Genomic DNA, 20,946 nt, shown 5'->3' with positions numbered 1-20,946 from the left:
TCCATGATTCAAGCCAGTAAAGCTTCTTATTTTATTGCTGTAAGATATCCTGACATCTGGTTTTGATGGTACAGACTTCTCATTTGTGAACAGGATCAAAAGGTTCATGGCTCTTGGTTTATTTTTACAAGGTTTGTAAAAAGTAGTATCGGAGAGGTTTTGACACAAAAGGCAAATCTTTTCCGGTGGCACAAAGTACACCAGCTCTCCAAAGATCAAAGCTAATTGTGTGTCCAAGGAGACACTAAAAATTGGTAGCGTAGAGTTGTATAGGACCAGGATGGAAAGTTAAATTCGATTGATTGTTTTTTTTTTTAAACCAACTGGTGGTTTTATTCAAGGCAAAAAACAAAACCAAAAAAAATTCAGTGTTTTTATTTATTTTATAATGATTTATTTAATATATATTATTTGATTGTGTGTGTGTGTGTGTTTTTATTTATTTTATAATGATTTATTTAATATATATTATTTGTTTATATGTGTGTGTGTGTGTGTGTGTGTGTGTGTGTGTGTGTGTGTGTGTGTGTTTTTATTTATTTTATAATGATTTATTTAATATATATTATTTGATTGTGTGTGTGTGTGTGTGTGTGTGTGTGTGTGTGTGTGTGTGTGTGTGTGTGTGTGTGTGTGTGTGTGTGTGTTTTATTTATTTTATAATGATTTATTTAATATATATTATTTGTTTATATGTGTGTGTGTGTGTGTGTGTGTGTGTGTGTTTTTATTTATTTTATAATGATTTATTTAATATATATTATTTGATTGTGTGTGTGTGTGTGTGTGTGTGTGTGTGTGTGTGTGTGTGTGTGTGTGTGTTTTTATTTATTTTATAATGATTTATTTAATATATATTATTTGTTTATATGTGTGTGTGTGTGTGTGTGTGTGTGTGTGTGTGTGTTTTTATTTATTTTATAATGATTTATTTAATATATATTATTTGATTGTGTGTGTGTGTGTGTGTGTGTGTGTGTGTGTGTGTGTGTGTGTGTGTGTGTGTGTGTGTGTGTGTGTGTGTGTGTGTGTGTGTGAGATTGTATAACATATGTAGCCAATTTTGTATTATACACACTTAAAAGTCGAATAGATTATACTTGCAGTAAAATGTTTTGTCAGAGATTTTTTTAAATAAACTTCATGTGGGAGCTTTTAAAGGGATTGTTCACCCAAAAATGTTGTCATTACTTACTCATCCTCAGTTGATGGTGAACCAAAATAATTTTGAAGGGTTAGATCAAGTAGAAATAGACCGTTAAGGTGCATGTTAGCACTCTTTTACAGTTTGTATAATAACTACTGTTAGTAGAAGAAGTAATAAATATTGGTATGTATGTGAATGCAACATATACTAATACATGTACACACGTATACTGTCAATCAATATTGTATTTATAGAGAAATTTGGAATTAAATGGCATTTGACTACCAGGTAAATGCGGGGTTGAAGGGAAAAATACTATGTCAGTTCTCATCGACCTGACCTCCCTCTGTGGTTCTATTTGGAGCTCTGTGGTTTCATATCTTGCTTTTGCAAAAACCCTCATATGCATGACTCTGAGCTGAAGCTGCTAGATGGATAGATAGATAGATAGATAGATGGATAGATAGATAGATAGATAGATAGATAGATAGATAGATAGATAGATAGATAGATAGATAGATAGATAGATAGATAGATAGATAGATAGATAGATAGATAGATAGATAGATACTTGCTGTAACTTATTTCCAGTTGGACAGGAAATTTGACTTTTTGTGAAATAGTAGGTTGTTGTTGTTGTTGTTGTTATTTTGTGTATTTTGTTTTATTTTGATTTATTTTGATTTATTTTTGATTTATAGTCATGTTCTTTGCAGAGGTTTAATTTCCAATGACACTTAAAGGGATAGTCCCCCCCCCCAAAGTAAAAAAATCTACTCACCATCAGTTCCAAACCTGGAACAACATGAGGGTGACTTTAGGTGGAACATGAAAAAAAATACTCTAAAGAACAGTTCTCTTACGAGAGGTCTCTCGTACTGCGTAAGTATCTTACGCTAGGGGAAAATCCCTTTTCCGCGAGATATTGAAGCCAAAAAATTATCCTTAATTTTGTATTATTGTAAAACGCGTTGCGGCAGCATACAGACATAGGCAAGACGGCTCGTGTGCCTATTGGCTGTTCTGCGGCAACTGCAGCAGCCTATCGAGCGAGGCCTACCAATGAGGGTGCTTCGCGCCCACTGCGTCACGTCCCGCCGAAACGGGCGTGGCTTAGGCCTATAAATACAGCTCGCAGGCAGCTGATATCTGATTTTTCATCTCTTCAGCGAAGCACACATTTCGCTGGATCCGGAGAGAAGCCGCGCCGTCTGAGGAAGCACTTGCAGCGGGATGAGTCGTCACTGAAGTCGCTGGCCACGCCGCCTTCAATCGCCTTCCTGCTGCGCTATCCGGCGCCTATATCATTTACACTCTCTGTTGTGTGTGTGTGTTCGCCGCCGCGACACACACTGTCTAAAAGAGCTTGCTTCTTTTTAAAGATGCCTTCCTGCGGCTCGTGCAGAGCCACACTCAGCGACGGGGATAGCCACGTTATCTGCGTTTCCTGCCTGGGTGAGGATCATGCAGCTCTCGCGCTCGCTGATGGCGGCTGCCATCACTGCAAGCTACTGCCTATGGCGACTCTGAGGACTCGCCTGGCATATTTCACAGAGACTGCACCTCCGCCCGCTGTAGTGCTGCGCCGTAAAAAGCGCATGCTCAGCGGGTCCCGGAACCTTCCCCCACCCGTCAAAGCTCGCCGGTTCGCCCGCCAGCTTCACCGGCTTCGTCAGTGTCTCTTCCTGACGGACAGCGGCCGCTGTCTACCGCCGCTTCCGTCGATGACGCTGATGAAAAAGCCGCATTGGGGGAGGATGATTCCTGCTCTCTCCTGGCATCGGGCAGTGAGGATTGGCCGAGCTCTGTGGATCTCACGCCCTCTGTCCGCGCATCGTCAGGCAAAAGAGCTAGCATCGAGTCAGAGCTGATGCGCATACTCGCACAGGCCGCGGCGAGCCTCGGCCTCGAGTGGTCTACGCCTGAACAGCCTGCTCACAACCGGCTGGATGCATATTTTCTTCCCGGGGAGCGCGCTTCGCCTGCGTCCATACCAGCGCCCTTTCTTCCTGAGTTACACGAAGAAGTTGCTAAGTCTTGGAACGCCCCCTTCTCAGCTAGAATGCGCTCTTCTGTTTCGCTAGCATTCTCCGCTGTTGACGATGCTAAAAACAGAGGTTACCATTCGCTGCCGCCGGTCGAAGAAGCGATAGCAGCCCACCTTTGCCCGCCCTCTGCTGGACGACGCGCTAAGCTGGCTCTGCCTTCAAAAGCTTGCCGCATGACGTCAACCCTGCTCGGTCGCGCTTTCTCCGCCGCTGGGCAGGCTGCGTCAGCGCTGCATACTATGGCCACACTGCAAATTTTCCAGGCCGATCTCCTCCGAAAGCTGGACGAGAATGGACCAGATGCAATTTGCGTGCCAGACTTGAGAAGTGCTACGGACCTCGCTCTCCGCGCTACTAAGTCTGCTGCACAGGCCATAGGATGGAGCATGGCCTCTCTCACTCTGACTGAGAGACACCTATGGCTAACGCTCTCTGAGATGTCTGAGTCTGAGCGCGCCGCGTTCCTCGACGCTCCGCTTTCTCCCGCTGGCCTCTTCGGAACTCCCGTCAAAGATTTTGCGGAAAGATTCGCCGAGGTACAGAAAGCGTCACAGGCTATGAAGCACTTCCTGCCGAAGCGCTCCAGTTCTGCAGCAGGCCGTGCGAAACCGTCTGCTCAGAGCTCACAGCCTCAGCCTCCGCCCACCGCCGCCACTTCGCAGCGGCGACAGGCCCGAAGCGCGAGACCGCGCTCTCGCTCATCTGGCCGCCGCCCCGGATTGCGGTAAAGCCCGAGGCCCCGAAGTCGTCCTAGCATGCCTAGGGAAACGACGGTGTCCAAGTCCCGCTGCGGCCGGACTTCCACCAAAACTCATCGCTCGTTCAGTTCCAAGAAATGTGACTGTTCCAGTGTATTTTGCAGTCAACAAGCCGGTTCCACTGCCCGCTTGCCTGCACACAAATGCCGTTTTACGGCTACCCAGATAAATCCCATAAAGAGTGTATTTTCTGGTGTCCCGGCCACGGCCGATGGTGTTATGAGTGTAGACAAAATGCCCACAGCCCAGTGCCCACTCCTACACACAACCACTGCCCGTCACACAGGGCTCGCGCACATAAAATCGACCCAGTTCGATTGCGCATTAAACGTTGCAGATGTGCCCACTGCCCAGTGCCCACAATCACTACGTCCTGCATGTCTCGAGGTTTCTGTAAAAACGAAACCAACGTGCATTCGCTCTGCTCAGGCGGACAATGCTCTCGGTGTGGTAAATGTGCCCGCTATCCCGCGCCCACATCCACACACAGACATGACAAATCCTACGGGACTCGCCCAGCCCTCCCCCTCTCGGTTAACCACCGCAGAGGAGCCGAGCGCGGGCAATCTGCTCGCTGTTATCAGCGCGCCCTCTGCCTCGAATGTCATAAGCGCGACGCTTGTGTTACAGCACACCGAAGCCCCTCTGTCGCTGAGCGACCAGAGCGCGCTTCGCATTCAACCCCTAGCCATTCATGCAGATGCATGGGCGAGGCTACCCGGGGTTTCGAAGTGGGTGCTAGACATTATAAAAAGAGGCTATTCGCTACAGTTTCGCCGGCGCCCTCGTCGCTATGCGACGCGCGTCGAGACCATGGTAAAAACAGAAGTAGCACACCTACTTCGAGCCGAAATTTTGAAACTATTGAGCAAAGGGGCCATAGAGCCGTTATCTCTAGCTCAGAGCGAATGAGGGCTATACAGCAGATACTTCCTGGTACCGAAAAAAGACGGGGGTCTCAGACCCATACTAGATCTAAGGCAACTGAACAGAGTGCTTGCAAAGTGACAGTTCAGAATGCTCACGACAAGAAAAGATTGGTTTGTGTCAATAGATCTGAAAGACGCGTATTTTCAAATACAGATAGCGTCACGTCACAGGCGATATTTGAGATTCGCCTTCGAGGGCCAGGCATATCAGTACACAGTCCTACCGTTCGGCTTGTCCCTAGCACCTCGTACATTTACGATGTGTATGGACGCAGCGCTCGCACCCCTCAGGCTACAGGGCATGCGAGTATTGAACTACTTGGACGATTGGCTGATTCTAGCTCAAGAACGAGGTTACGTTAGTAACCGAGTACGTTTTGTGCATCAGGGTTATTATCCTTACCTAAAACTACAAAAAAAATATATAATAATAATAATAATAAAACCATTTCTGTTCATTGAAATTAAGCTGAAATAAAATAAAATATAAATATTAGTTAGAAAATATTGCCCTGGCAATAAACTGAAACAAGTTTAAGTAGAAGCACTAAAATTATTAACTGGAAATAAATACAAATTAAAACTAAAACGGAAACAAAAAGAAATGACACCTAAAAAAGCAATATTTAAATAAAAAAAAATTTCAAAGTTAATCTTGTCAGAATCCACTGTCCATTAAACATATTTTGCTGGACTGTAATACTTCTAAGGAATTTGTTTCATTCTGTTGATACTTTTGAAAAGTTTTTTTAACAAAGTAAATCCAAATTTAGTTTTAAGGTTTTTAGAAAAAAAGAATATTTCATGTTTTTAGTTACATTTTTAAATAACTAAACCTGACTTTATAGAAGCCATATAAACTTATATAACTTATATAACTTTGGTGTTAAAAAAACATGAAAATTTTTTTTACATGGAAATATAAAAATAAAAGCTAATTCTAAATATTAATCAAACTAAAATGAAAACTAAAACAACACTGTTTTCCAAACAGTGAAAGTCAGTGGGGTCCAAAACATTGACTTTTGTTATACTAACAAAAAAATACACTGAGATATTTACTTCACAGAAGAAAGAAAAGTCATACAGGTTTGGAAGGACAAGGTGAGTAAATTATAAAAAGTAACTGCAACTTTAAATAGGAAGCACACATTTTTGAGTAGACCTTTACAGAAACGTGTAGTCAAATGAACTCCAAAGTGTGTGCATTAAGTAGCAAGAACACTAAGAACAAGATGTAACAATGATTCTGAATACACTGCTGACATATTTACTGAAATGATCATTATGACTTGTTTAGCAATATGAGTCACTAGATATCTTCAAAACTGACTACATAGTGTTTAGTATTGTTGTGGTGATGCTATGGTTTGAAACACACTCTGTAACTAATTATTATTCATTTTATCTCTTCAGACTTCCGTCTTAGATTTCACGCAGAGAAATACTTACTGGTGAACGAGGTATGTGAGACTTAATGGAGATACTGACATCTGTTATTCTTTGATGGAATTTCTCACTTCATGTTAATGCATGATTGAAACAGGTATACACAAAGATAAAGTGCAATGGTGTTCGAGGAGGTGATGTAATGTTCAGTCAATAAAAAGAGGAGTAATAAAGAGGACACATACTGCCCAGAATAGGACATGTGAAAAACAAAAGGTATGAAACAAACTATTTGAAAAATCATAGGAAGAAACGAACAGTATTGGGAAAGAAAAATGTTACACAATATGACTTTTTCATATGTCTGTGGTTAAATTGATTGCAAACATGATAACAAATCGTGATAAAGCATTATGTGTGTGGTATGAACCAAGTGAGTAACTGCTGATATTAACTGTTCAGATCACACTGTGTGCAGATCTGTTAACCACACGAAACACTTTCAGCCCAACCACTTTTCCACCTTCACCGATAACGAGAGCTCATTATTTCCTGCATTGAGCCCCAGACTCATTTTCCACCATGCATTTGCAGAAAGGGACTTTTCTTGCATCGCTCTGCACTTAAGAACATGGGGCATCTTCTTGAGAAGATGCAACCTGAAATTGCATATGCATATGCAAATGGGGGTCCTAATGAGGGTCCGTCCTGAATGTAAAGACATTTTCAATGCTTTCGGTGGAAAAGAAAGAAAGAGAAAAAATGACAAACTCAAAATTGCTGACAAACTCAAACCTAATTTCATAGGTTACCTTTGTCAGCAATTTAGACTAGATTCACAGAATTGGGGAAGGGTACAACAGGAAGTACTACCTCTGCAGACCACATCACGGTTTTCCCCCGTGCATGTGATGTCACTTGTTCCCCGTTGGCCAGAACCCCTACAGGTTTGTATAGTGGAAAGTACAATCTCACCCCTATATAAAGCGGATAACATCAGTGAGATTATCATCTTCGAGACGATTAGCCGCTGATAAAGAAACCAGCACATCAAGATCTGATCATCGACCGACCACAGATTAAACATGAGACCGCACTGCATCTTCATCGCCTGTCTTGTGCTCTTCGCCTGCTGCTCACTGGCTCGCAGTCAATGTGGGTCTTTTTCTCATTTTTTTAATGACTTGATAAACAATATTCACAGTGTTATGCATGATTGTGAAGTATTATCTTGATTTATAAAAAAATTTTAAATGCAATATCAATTTAATGTTTTGTTTTTTTTCATCTCTATTTCTTCCTGCAGTCAGCCAAGGTCCCGATAAGTGCTGCTTTTCTTTTTCCAATGTAAGAATCCCAGTAAAGCAGGTTGTGAGTATTCATACCACACATCTTGAGTGTTCAAGGACTGGTATCATGTAAGTATTTTTAGTAATGTCTTAATTTATTTAAAATGAATAGCTATTGTAAATACTTTGTGAAATCATTAACCATGTTCTCTTTGAAAATCCAGTATCGTCACAAAAAATCATGGGGAGATCTGTGCCGACCCGATGGAGAAATGGGTTCACAAACTGAGGAATGTGATGGACACTCGCACGACAAAAGACGTCGTGTCAGAGATCAGCTCTGGGGAAAGAGCCTGAGATGTGAACGCTCTTCTCTTTTTTAACTATTGCTTTGAACAGTTTCTGAACTGTTTGTACGTATAAAAAAAAAAAAGAAAAAAAAAAGTGTTTATGCACCTTAATACTTTTAATCAGTTATGAAGATTGTGATATATATATTCAAACATTTAAGCTAACAATTTGATGTGAATCTGTTTGAATTGTAACATTACTCTACACAAATAAAGAATATTGAGAAACACTGGATTTTTGTCTCTTTTTTTTTTTTTTGAAGAAAAAAATATTTTACTGAAAAAAATATTAACTATAGTTTAATAATATCCATAATCATACCAGCAATGTGAATATTGATAGTAGTAATAATGTGTAGTCTGTATTGTAATATTTACTGTACTGTAAAATATATTAAAATGCACTTGATCTAATCCTCAGAAATTATTTGGATTCAATCATATCGAATAATAGAGCAAAAATGTTTTTGGTATAATTACTCGGGCTTATTTACTTAACTAGTTTTATTGTACAGATCCAATAAATAACTATTGAGAAAAGAGTAATTCATAAAAACAGCACTATAAAAAAGGTGGTACAGATGCATTATGAATATTTTTGTGTTATTTAAATGATGCACATGTTTTGTTACCTGAATCACGCATAGGCTAATTTAAATTACACAAAAATATCATTCAAAATTAGACTTAAATTGATCTATACCACTTTTTTTTATGTTCCCGTTTTTAATGGAATTTTTTTATATATATATGAAGAGTTCAGATGCAAAAGCCTCTAAGTGCCATCTGTTTTTAACAAAAAGTTAAAAACTTAAATGTGAACTTAAATGGCAATGAAGATTATCTATTAATTGTCATTAAAGTGACATTACTGAACTTAAATATAAGTTCAGTAATGTCACTTTAATGACAATTAATAGATAATCTTCATTGCCATTTAAGTGACATTACTGAACTTAAATATACGAGCTTGATAAAAAATGGTCATTCTAGAAGAAAATTTCAGATGGCACTTAGAGGCTTTTGCATCTGAACTCTTTTATATATAAATCATGTTACCATACAATTACACTGTCTTTTGCAGGCAAATCTTTCCAAGGGCCCTAAAATGATTTGACACATGCCTTAATATTAATGTGCTTCTCTCTGCTATGGAAATGTCAATGCCAAAATTAATTCTTGAATAACATTTTTGTAATATTCTCTTGGCATTTTGTAGCAAATGTTTTACATTTTAATTGTGTTCCATTACCTTTAAACAGATTAAACATGAAACAGCTGAAGCAAATGTATTCACATGTGTTGTAGTTTACTAAAAAATACATCTGTCCACTGCACTGGACACCATGCAATAATTGTTGTTGTTATTATTATTATTATTATTAATTCTAAGACTTACTGCAAACTTTTTGTTAACCTAAACCACTCTATTTTGTGGAAACATTGCAATGAGGAGCAATTTCTATTAAATATTATATTATAATATATTGGTATTTAAATTATAGACACAAATACACAAGTGTGTGTTGTGTGTGTGAGAGAGAGACGAGAGTGTGTGATATGGATAGTTACTACTTCATGTGAACTAAATAAGATAAAGCAAGAAATCTGGATTAAACAAGCATAAGTTCCCGTTTAAAGCTTAGTTTCCCTTTGACTCTTTTGATTCGCTGATCATCATTTCATGAGCATGTTGGCAGCATTTGTGTGGTTGGCTGTTACCACTGTGTGAAACTGTGGCTGTTTGACTTTTTTCCCGTCTTATATACGGGCTTTTGACATTGTTGCACAAACATGAACCATTTTATCTGTCCTTACTTTCATTCATTCATTCATTCATTATCAATACTGTTACTGTTCTTTATATCAGTAGGCTATATATAATATATATATTATATCCTCCTTCCTGACTTGCCGTGCTTCTGTTTTCCTTTGTTCTTCTCTTTATTTCTCTCAGCTTTTGTTTAACTGCCTTTTAAACAAACGTTCTTTATTTTAACTTTAGCCTGATATCCAAAATATTTTTTTTACTTTCCTGTTCTATTATTTTATTTTGTATTTATCTTTATGCTGTTCTTTGCCAGTAAAAAAACAAACATCTTTTGCAAACTCTAAATCTCTCTTCATTGCACTTCATTATTTCATTTATTTAGTTGCAATTTTATTTTATTTTTTTCATGTGCAAACTTTAAATGGACTAGATCATCATTTTGCTTTTCTTGTTTGATGCTGATACATTCTTTTTTTTCATTTTCCTATTTTGTTATATTTTGTATTTATCGTTTTGCTGTTCTTTTCCAGTTTCAACAAAAACATTTTCTTTACATTTTTTGCAAACTCTTAATCTCTCTTCATTGCACTTCATTATTTCATTTATTTAGTTGCAATTGTATCTTCTTTTTTTTCATGTGCAACCTCATTTTGCTGTTCTTGTTTGATGCTGATGCGTTATTATTTTTTCATGTTCCATTCACAGAGAATGTTCAGTTATTTTCCATCAGACAGACCAGTCTTCTCTCCTCAGTATGTTGTGCTGCTCATTCAGTTGCCTTCTCTCTTTCTCTTCTTTATTTGGAGTCCATACACAAGGCCTGTCGGCCGGTCGCTCCTTCTGACCACTAGAGGGCGCCATTCTATCACAACTCTTATGAAGCACATTGATGTACACTGCAGGTCAAAAGTTTAGAAAAATGAAGAGTAAAAAACGATGTTTTTAAAGAAGTCTCTTATTTTCACCAAGCCGAATTTATTTGATGAAAAATACAATAAAAACAGTATTATATTGTGTTATATTGTAAGTACTATTTAAAAGAACTGTTTTCTATTTGAATATATTTTAAAATGTAGGCCTAATTTATTCCTGTAATAGGTAAGCTCAGTTTTCAGCATCATTACTCCTCAGTAGCCTATCACATGATCCTTCAGAGGGAACATTTTCTTATTATTATCAATGTTGAATACAGTTTTTACTGCTTTATTTTTGTGGAAACAGTGATATATTACCATTCAAAAGTTACGGTTTTAAAAAAAAAGACATTAATATATTTATTCAGCAAGAACATATTTAATTAATAAAAATGATAATAAAGACATTTATAATATTACAAAAGATTTCTATTTCAAATAAATGTGGTTCATTTGAATTTGTGTCCACAAAATTTTAAGCAATACAAACTGTTTTCAACATTGATAATAAGAACCATTATTAAAAATAAATTACAATAATGACTAACAGGAATGGAATGTGTACTGTTAATCTTGAGAAACACACAGGCACTTTATTAACTTTCTAATGCTTTGCCTCCAACACTACATTTCACGTGGCATGAATTCAACAAGGTTCATTTCATATAAAATGTAAAAGTCAAAAAGAAAACAGACGTCTCTTCTAGTGCACTTGTGTGCAGTATTAGCCCACAAATGCCATTTCACGTGAAATATATTTATAGATGAACAGTATATCTGGGTATGTTTTACATATAATTTTCAATGTACCTGTACTACGATATTACTCCTACGAATGCTAATTTTGCATACAGTTTAGCAAGGATATGCTTTAGAGCCGAGGACATTTTATGCAGAGGACATTATGTACAAAAAAGAAAGTATTTATAGACCACATTATGGTTTCTCCAACCCCCCGATGGCATGTGTAATATAGAAAAACAGGCCCATAGACACATGCATGTACCACCTCAGTGAGATGATCATGAGAACTAGCTAGCGACAACACACAGCAAGACCACAGACTTGAACATGAGGCTTTACTGCATCTTCATCAGCTTGTCTTCTTGCTTTTTGTTCACTTACTGTCTCTATATGTGTCTTTTATCTCATGATTTTTCTTATGAATGCAGACTAAAGAGAAGTTACAGAAGTTCAACATGTGCATGCCCTCTAGAACATACAGGAGTTTTAATCTGAAGTTTATAGGATGAAATAAAATGTAATATACACACAATTGAAATGGTCAGAATGTTTAAGTATCAGCATAAATATTTGTATTTTATTTTATAAAAACTGCTGCATTGACCTGATGAATTTCATTATGCAAATTCTTATTGTATATTCAAATCATATTTAGCTACTTTTTTTTTTTTATTCACCAGAGCAAATGTTTAACCTGATGAGAATATATTTTTTCCTTGAATTTGATCCATTATATTTATCATATAGAGCAAATGTTAACTTGTATGTGTTAAATTACAGTATGGCCTTTTAATGCTTTATGGGTCTTCGTTGGCACTTCTAGTTGTTTGGATTGTGAGGAGTGTACTGGAAATGTTTCTTGAAATAGACAATAAGGATTTTTTTTTTTTTTTTTTTTTTTTTTTGGGCAATTTAAAAAAAATAAAAAACATTGTGTGGAATTTGGCGATCAAGTGGTCATTTTTACAAAGTAAAAAGTTTTAAGTTATAAGTTTTACTTAAAATAGTGTGATAAAAGATTGTGTTTAAGTACAGAGGAGCTTTGCAACTAAACACTTCAACCACTTTTGACCAACGGAGCTCAACATTTCCTGCATTGAGCCACAGATATCAATGTCCACCATGCATTTCACCTGAAACCTGTGTACGTGTTCATAAATTTAAAGACATTTTGAACATTCACAGCATTGGGAAATGCTACAACAGGAAGTACTCTGCAGACCACATCATGGTTTTCCTCTATGCGTGTCACTTATTCTAGACACAACAGTTTGTATAGTGAGGTGATCATACACAAGACGATCAGCCACTGATACAGCAGCTGGACATCAAAATCTGATCATCGACCGACCAAAGACCCGAACATGAGGCCTCGCTGTAACTTCATCTGTCTTGTGCTCTTCACTTTCTGCCCACTGGCTCGTGGTGAATATGCATCTTTTTCTATATTTCTTTCTTTTTCTTTAGGAATGTCTGGATAATCAACTGCTAACAATTTAATATATATATTTATGAGGCATTTTCTTGATCATTAAATGGATCTCATTCATTCACTGTTTTATATTGAACTTTTTGAACACAATGTTAATTACATTGTATTTTTCATTTATATAATTTCTGCAGTCAACATATTTCCAGATCTCGGGTGCTGCTTTTCTTTTTCCAATGTAAGAATCCCAGTAAAGCAGGTTGAGAGATATTATATTACAAATCCTGAGTGTTACAGGAGTGGTATCGTGTGAGTAACTTTCTAAATGCACTAATTAAAATTAATCGCAATTGTGGATCATTTATGTGAAACTGTGAACAATCTTCTCTTTAAAAATTCAGTTTCATCATAAAAGCTCAAAGGGAGATCTGTGCTGACCCAACAGAGAGATGGGTTAAGAGACTGAAGAAGTTGGTGGACGCTCGCAAATTGAAAGACACCGTGGAAAACATTATGACTGCTCGTCCAATTGAAATATGGGCCAGACCTGAGACGGCAGTCGCCAGTTCTAAAGTGGACAGAATAGCAAAGTAAATAGCTTTTTATAAAATGCTTTTTTTTTTTTTTTTCATACAAAAAATAAATAAATACTGACTGAGCAGAACTTGTGATCATATAAAACATTGGGTAATTTCAAAGGCCTTCTTTCAATATTTGCAACTAACACTGTTGCAGTGTTAGTGCCTTAGAAGGCATTGTAAAAATTACATCTCTTTTCTATTTTGAAAGGAAAACAGAGTCGATCAGGACGTCAGAAACTGCCCCACTCCAGCGACCAGAGGAAACAACTCTAGTCCACCTCACAGACTCAAATGACTGGTTAGATTTTGACACAACACAAGCAAATCCAAATACTGAGTAAGTAAAAACCTAAATAAATGAACCAAATTCCATTTTCCTGTCTCTTACAAACTATTTGTACCTTGTGAATGTTTTCAGTCGATTCAGTGAAATTCAGTGAAATTCAGTGATTCCAGGCTCTTGCCGTATTGACAGCATATTCAAGCCAAAATCCTTTTAGTTGAAAATGTTGGCTGGGCACCTCAAACTAATCCAAAGCCTTAGCGATGGTGGTTCAAATGACATCTCTCTTTCCCTCCTAAAGAATGGCACCAGAGTCCGCTGTAGTCCACCTCAAAGAGTAATAACAGCTTTGACATTTGTGACATTTGAAAAGTATAAAGAAAGTTGGGAGTACTTAGAGAACAAGGGGTTCCATATTGAATACAAAAATAAATCCATATCTTTATTATATACTATCAATGGGCTTTCTTTCCTCTGTTCCTTATAGGTCTGCTTACTTCTGCATGCAGCCAGAAAGAGAATAACTAGTGAACTTCATACAGTATCTACAGTATTATGAGACATAAAAGACCAAGGAGGCTACTTTAACCTGTTTCAGCAGGTAAAAGTTCCATGAATAAATATATAATAAATGATATTATGTAAATATATAATTATATCGTTTTTGCATGGCACCTGAATGCTATATGACATTACCTTATGTTACCAAAAGTATCGTAATTTGCTTGGACTGTAGGGAATTTCTGAAACTGAAGCATGCAAACACTAGGACACTGAAGTATTGCAAATAAGTATGGAAAAGCTGCAGTAAGAAATTTCTAAAAAACACTGTTGATATTTGAAATCAAATCAAACAAACACATCCTTCCCTTCATTGCTCTGTTGATCACACAATGCAAGAGTGGATGTCCCTTTATCATAGGTGGAGCGAAGCAAAATAATGCTTCACAAAAAATAATTAGAAGATTATGAATGAATGACAAAGAAGAACAAAAAATAAACACACTACAGAAGAATATTTGTTGTCACGAGCAGCACACCAGCTCCAGACAAACAATAACACTCAAAACTGTCCTGTTACAATAGCTACCATAACTGCATTATTAATATTGATTCTGTGAAACACAGCAAAACCTATAACTTGTGTATGGAGCTGAAACAACACAACCTCAGCGACCGTTTTCAGGCCTTCCCGCTTAGGTCTCTTCAGCGCTGGAAGGCTTTTCTAATATGAACACAGGTCCTAAAGCTCTTGCCTGATCATAACCATTCTTTTTCCAGTGATATTCCTCTGACTTTTTCTCTTTTGCAATGTCTCTCAGCCATCTCTCTTTCTACAGTCTTTCTTCAAATCTGCCTCTTGCTCGATTTCATCATGAGAGGACACGCCCCCTACTTCTGATTGGCTACAAGTGTGTTGGGGTGCTCGTTCCAATCCACGTTCAACAATGTTTCTCAGAAATCTCTTACTGCACCTTTAAATCATATAAACCATATATGATTACTTATGAAGTATTTTTTTTGTGTGTGTAAACACAATGTACAGTGCAGCATAACTTAAAATTCAATGTTAATGAACAGCAAAATGCACAATGACATACACCATATACAGTACAATGCCACTAGCAAACAGGATGAGTATAGCAGGGAAGAACATGTTGTTACAATAAATAAATATATGTATAATACACAAATGAAGAGGACAACATGTTCAGGCATGTTGGTTAGTTTATAATATAACATCACTGAGAGGAAGAAACTGTTCTTTTTCCTTCCTCGATTTGTCTTGCATTTCTGCAATGCTTTCTTCTTTTTTTTTTTGAGAAAGGATTTTCAGCCTTTGCAGGCCATCTCAATGTGACATATTCTATCTATGTGTATCATTTAATAAAAGCTACAAACTATATCCAGCACTGTGCATCAAACAAAGCAAATATATTCCACTAAACGGCTCTTTTGATTCACTAATGATAGCTAATTCAGAAGCACACTGAGGCTGTCAGCAACATTTGTGAGGTTGATTGTTACTACTGTGTGAATCTGTGGGTGTCTGACATGTTAACCCTCCCCTTTTATTTCATCTTTTCTTCAGGCATGCTCAAGAAATAGTAAGATTTCTTTTCTCTTATTCTCCTACTTGACTTGTATTCAATCAGATTTTATTCTTCACTCTCTATAGCCACATGGACTAGAATAATTGTTCATTTAATTTTAACAATTAAACCACATCATATTTGTTGTTCTTTGCCTTTGTTTTCTCTTAATACTAGCTTGTTCTCTCATATCACTCTTAGTTTGTCTCTTTTAATTTCTTCCGTGATTTTTCTTTGTTATATTTGATTTCTGTTCCTTTTTTTCTTTTTTGGTTTTCGTCAAGACAGCTTGAACTTCATATTTCATAGGGGTTCAGTGGGTTAGCATGGTCCTGTTTGCCCCTGCTGTTAGATGCTGTAACTGCACCATCTGGAAACAAAAAACACATTTCTCTTTTGACAACCTGTCGATTCAAAATTACAGAAAAAAAATGTTTTGCAAACAAACAAGCAAATTGTGAGTAATATATGGTCTTTTAAATAAATGATATATACTGTAAGTCTTTGTCATCCTTCAAAGTGAGTCATCCTCTAAATCTGCTCCTTTTGATTCTTCATTGTGTAGCTGAAGCTCTTGGATTTCTCTATTCCCTTCAGTCCTCTCAAAGAACTTCTTCCAGAGCTTCCAGACAGATCGTTCTTCTCTCATCATGCCATGCTCTGCTCATTCAGTCTGTCTTCAGGTCCCACATTCTCATTGGAGCCGGTCAGTGCCTCTCTGACCACTAGTGGCCTCCATTACATGACCATTCTAATGCAATTCATTGATGTGAAAGGCAAAACAATTTCACATACTATCCAAATTCATGTAGAAACAACTTAGAAACAGTATATTTAAAATATTTGTTGTAATGGCATCTTTTTATGAATGAAGGCCATCACGGATATATTGCTACTAATGTCTCTATGAAATAGATTTTATTGAATTTTTTTATTAATGACAGACATTCAACATTACAGTATAATTGAAAGCTATCAATTTCAACATTTATTAGGCTTTAAAAAAGGTTTATAATAATAAGTTTATAATAAATGTCATATTTACTGCCCATATTAAAGGGATAGTTCACTTTGAAATAAATTTTTGGTATGTTTGCTTACCTCAAGGGCATCCAAGATGTAGGTGTCTTTTTTCCCGCAGTAGTTTCAATTTTGATATTTTTAGGTCAAACCGTTCTTGTCTGTCAGTCATATAATGCAGGTCTATGGTCACCACCTCAAAGAGCATGCACAGAGTCCAAATTAAAACAATTCCCCATCGTCCAAATGAAACAATTCCCCATCGTAAGTACACACTGATGGCCTAAGACACGAAACGAGCGGTTTGTGTGAGAAAACGAACAGTATTTATATCGTTTTTACCTCTTATACACAGCCATGTCCAAGTGATCTGATCTGACGTGTACGCAGACTGGTGCATAGATATATACACACTAGATGTCTTAGGCCATCAATGTGTACTTACGATGGGGAATTGTTTAATTTGGACGACGGGGAATTGTTTTAATTTGGACTTCTCTGTGCATGCTCTTTGAGGTGGTGACCATAGACCTGCATTATATGACTGACAGACAAGAAAGGGTTGACCTAAAAATATCAAAATTGAAACTACTGCGGAAAAAAAGACACCTACATCTTGGATGCCCTTGAGGTAAGCTAAAACATACCAAAAAATAATTTCAAAGTGAACTATCCCTTTAAATGCCCATCTTTCAGGTATGAAATATACAGAAATTGAATTAATTTATCAAACACTTTACAGTCTTAACTGCATAAATTATAAATTAAATATAGATTATTCCTTATTAAAGCAACAATTTTCTCTGTTACCTTTGTTCTTTGATTAACATGGATGAAAAACATCACAGCAACTGGTTTATTAGGCTGCTGTCACTTTAAGATCATGATGCAGATCTGACGCGCTGTCACATGCATCTCATTTTCCCACAACTCTTTACATTAATTTAAGACTTTGTTTAACTCATTTAATACTGCTCTTATGAGAATACTCGACAAAACTGGCATTTTGGCAATTGTGTTATTGTTTGTTCAAGCTCAACTCAATTCTGACCCGTTCTCTTTAGTCTTGTTGAGCTTGAATGGCTTAAAAGCATTTGCATTAATAAGAGTGTGATCATATAATGTAACTATAGCCAAAGGATGACAGAAAAAAAACAGATGCTGCGTTAATTGCATGAAACATTTTTAATGCCTTAAACTGAAAAAATTAAATCGCATACGTTAACGTGCTAATTTTGATAGCACTAATTATATTATATTATATTATGTTATATTATTTGTTGAGGTTGCTTTAGCAGTTGGTTAATGCAATTTTGGCCTAAGCTTCAATATTCTTTTCTTACAGAGCAACTGAAAGGAGACTTGTGCTTTTTTTATTTGTCTGTCACAGAGCTGCAAATTGAATATTTCTTTCCAAAACAATCAGCAGCCAAGAGCTGAGTCGAGCAGAAGACCAACTGAACGAGACCGCTTTGATGTAGCAGATAAGACATGAGACCAGACAGGTGGTCACAAACACTGATGCCAGCCTGTGTCTTTTTTCTATTGCAGACAAATGGATTTGAAATGTGTTGTATTCAGACTTGACAGCCAAAATGCAAAAAAATGACACTAAATAAATTCCTGGATTAATTGTCTATCTTTTTCTTCATCCATGGATATCTCATAATTCAGGGAAAAAATTGAAAAACAAGCATTAAGGGAATTATAAAACAGACATTTTTGACAAAATGACAGACTATCATATTCTAAATACATAAACAGTTGTTTGTTCCTTGGTGGACAAAAGCTATAGCTCCAAAATATTTTGTACATGCATCTCCACTTCCCCCTTCCCTTTTCCCAGAAGGGCTAGAATATAAAAAATGAGATATGAAGCAATCATTAATATTTTGCCCAAAGCCACTCCTGTCCCTCCAGATGGAAGACTATAACACGTCCCATTATTACGGTGCATTTGATATTTCTTTGGTGTCCTGATTTCTAAAACCACGTGGAATACAAAATGCACTTCAACAAACATGAATGACTTTTTACCATTTCACGTTACACTTTTACAGCTGATGTCACAAAAGAAAGATTTTATATTAACCCCATTCGCCTAGAATACCCTGTTGCTATGGTGACCTGACAGTAAAATGACTGACCTTGGGATGGGGGAGGGGGGGTCACCCTTATGAATATTTATAGCGAAATGTCCAACGACTAGTTCCTGTTTAAGCTTAAAAATGGATCTAAATCTTTTCTTACTATCTTTTCACTAGCGGAATTGCTTTAGCCTCCAAAGACTGACACGATATCATTACGCAAAAAGTGCAAGTGTACTTAAAATGTTAAAACAGCCTGAACTGAAATCGATTGGCTGTTGTCATTTTTTTTCTTTATCCCAAGGGCAAGAAATAAAGCAGGAACACATATCCACAGTGCAGGCTATACATTAGCTCATGCACCTAACAACCCTCAGACCTCTATATGCTTCAGCGGTTGGGTTGTCTTGACCACCCTGAAAAAATTATACTGCAAATAAAAGAGTCTTAACAGCATATTTTAAATAGCTTCCTTCAGGGTAAAAATGAGAAATGCATCACAACCCTAATTCCTGGGGTCTATGGAGTTACGTGGAGATGAAATCTAGAGAATATGATGATGTAATACACTCTTTTTAGTTAGAATTAAAGGTTCCAAATGGGATTTTTGCCGTGATGTCATAGAAAAGCCAAACAACCTTTCAGTATTTTATATTTGAATAAACTAAAGAACCACTTTTCCCACTATAAAGCACCGTTTGTAGAATGGAATTAAGGTTCCATGAATGTTAACGGTTCTTCATGGAATCATCAATGTCTAAGAGAGCTGTTCTGAAATGGTACCAATGGTAATATGAATACTGCATGAAATTATATTTAAATGAATCAAAATATCTTCATTATATCAATTATATTGTTTGATAATTTTCTCACTTTTTTCAAGCCTAAAACATCAAGTGTGTGCGTGTTCAAATAATGGCACAAGAAGAAAAATGCACTGAAGTGATGTATATATGCAGACTGTTGCCGGTCTGCAGGCTGGGAAATGGCAAGTGTTCTAAGTGTGTGCCACTGCTTCAGACCCACAGCTGTTGACACAACAGGCCCAGATGGTTTTGATTTGCAGCTTGGTTCATTGTGACGGCTCTGGCTTTGGATGGCCTTTTCAGTCAAGTTGCAACACTTCGGCATTTTCGAACAGTGACAGGCCATGGCTCACCTCAGAGTTTCCTTCTATAGCCTACAGGTGCATTTTCCCAGAGGCTAAACAAATCGGAAAAGGAAAATAAAATAAAATGCACAAAAATTTAATAATTCATATTTTGAAATATATTATAATGTATACTTTTTTTTTGCAGTAACACCAGCAACAGATAAAGTTTCAGATTGTCTATTTGCCTTCTTTGAGCTCATTGTGTTCTCAGTGATCTCTTAAAATATTACATATATGTAATTACATAATATACACACACACACACACACACACACACATATATATATATATATAATATAGATGTGAGATTTGATGACTATGGATTCGAAAAAGGTGACTATATACTATGTTTATAGTTACTTATTGTTTTTTAAGATATATGAAAATGTTCAAAAATGCATGACAAATTTATGTATAAAGGTAGGCTATAGTTCATTCAACTTGTGCTCTAATGGAGACCTGTTGCGTTATTTTAGTTCACTCAAATTTTTTTATTATTTCATTAATTACTCACCTGCATGTTGTTCCAAACCCCCAAGACTTTCATTCATCTTTGGAACACAGATGTAGCTCTTATTGAAGAAATCTGAGAGCTTTCTGTCCGCAACAACTAGTTTCTACGCAACTACCACTTTGATGCTTCAAAAAGTTCATAAAGAGATTGTAAAACTAATACATATGAATTGTGTGGTTTAGTCAAAATTTTCTGAAGAGACTATTGCTTATGATGAACAGATTTAATTTAGGCTTTTATTCACATATAAACATTGATCAACTCACACATCAGTTGTGGTAAACGGAATCTGAAGCATGTTCACTTCACGTGCAAGAACCAGTGAGGTTCTCGTGTTCCGCAGCACGTTTGAGCTTCTGCAAAAGGTTTGTTCTCACATGTCGAGTAGGTTCGGTTTAGCTTCCTTATGTTCACTGATCTGTTTATATGTAAACGCCTAAATTAAAT

The 20,946-nt window shown here is 36.9% G+C and overlaps 1 protein-coding gene across 1 annotated transcript; it reads left to right on the top strand.

Annotated features, from left to right (window-relative positions):
• The first annotated feature begins 6,596 nt into the window (after nt 1–6,596).
• LOC309482414 (uncharacterized protein) lies at nt 6,597–20,183 on the top strand. The gene is made up of 10 exons (XM_082147760.1): nt 6,597–7,426; nt 7,578–7,689; nt 7,785–7,911; nt 11,768–11,796; nt 12,658–12,761; nt 12,963–13,077; nt 13,170–13,358; nt 13,558–13,686; nt 14,120–16,431; nt 18,136–20,183. Exons 1-9 carry the CDS (start codon nt 7,357–7,359, stop codon nt 14,154–14,156), a joined length of 912 nt encoding a protein of 303 aa, XP_082003886.1. The 5' UTR covers nt 6,597–7,356; the 3' UTR covers nt 14,157–16,431; nt 18,136–20,183.
• Nucleotides 20,184–20,946: the final 763 nt, after the last annotated feature.

Source organism: Leuciscus leuciscus, assembly GCF_965113295.1.
Source record: "Leuciscus leuciscus genome assembly, chromosome: 19".
NCBI classification, from domain to species: domain Eukaryota; kingdom Metazoa; phylum Chordata; class Actinopteri; order Cypriniformes; family Leuciscidae; genus Leuciscus; species Leuciscus leuciscus.
Note: the sequence above shows the minus strand (reverse complement) of the source record. Positions and strands in the feature narration are given on the sequence as shown.

Excerpts from the sequence above, each read along its gene's own strand:
- LOC309482414 (XM_082147760.1), top strand. The coding sequence starts at position 7,357 with ATGAGACCGCACTGCATCTTCATCGCCTGTCTTGTGCTCTTCGCCTGC. Across the intron at positions 7,690-7,784 it reads TGTTCAAGGACTGGTATCAT|TATCGTCACAAAAAATCATG; the intron begins GTAAGTATTTTT and ends TTGAAAATCCAG. Across the intron at positions 11,797-12,657 it reads AAGTTACAGAAGTTCAACAT|CAGCTGGACATCAAAATCTG; the intron begins GTGCATGCCCTC and ends CCACTGATACAG.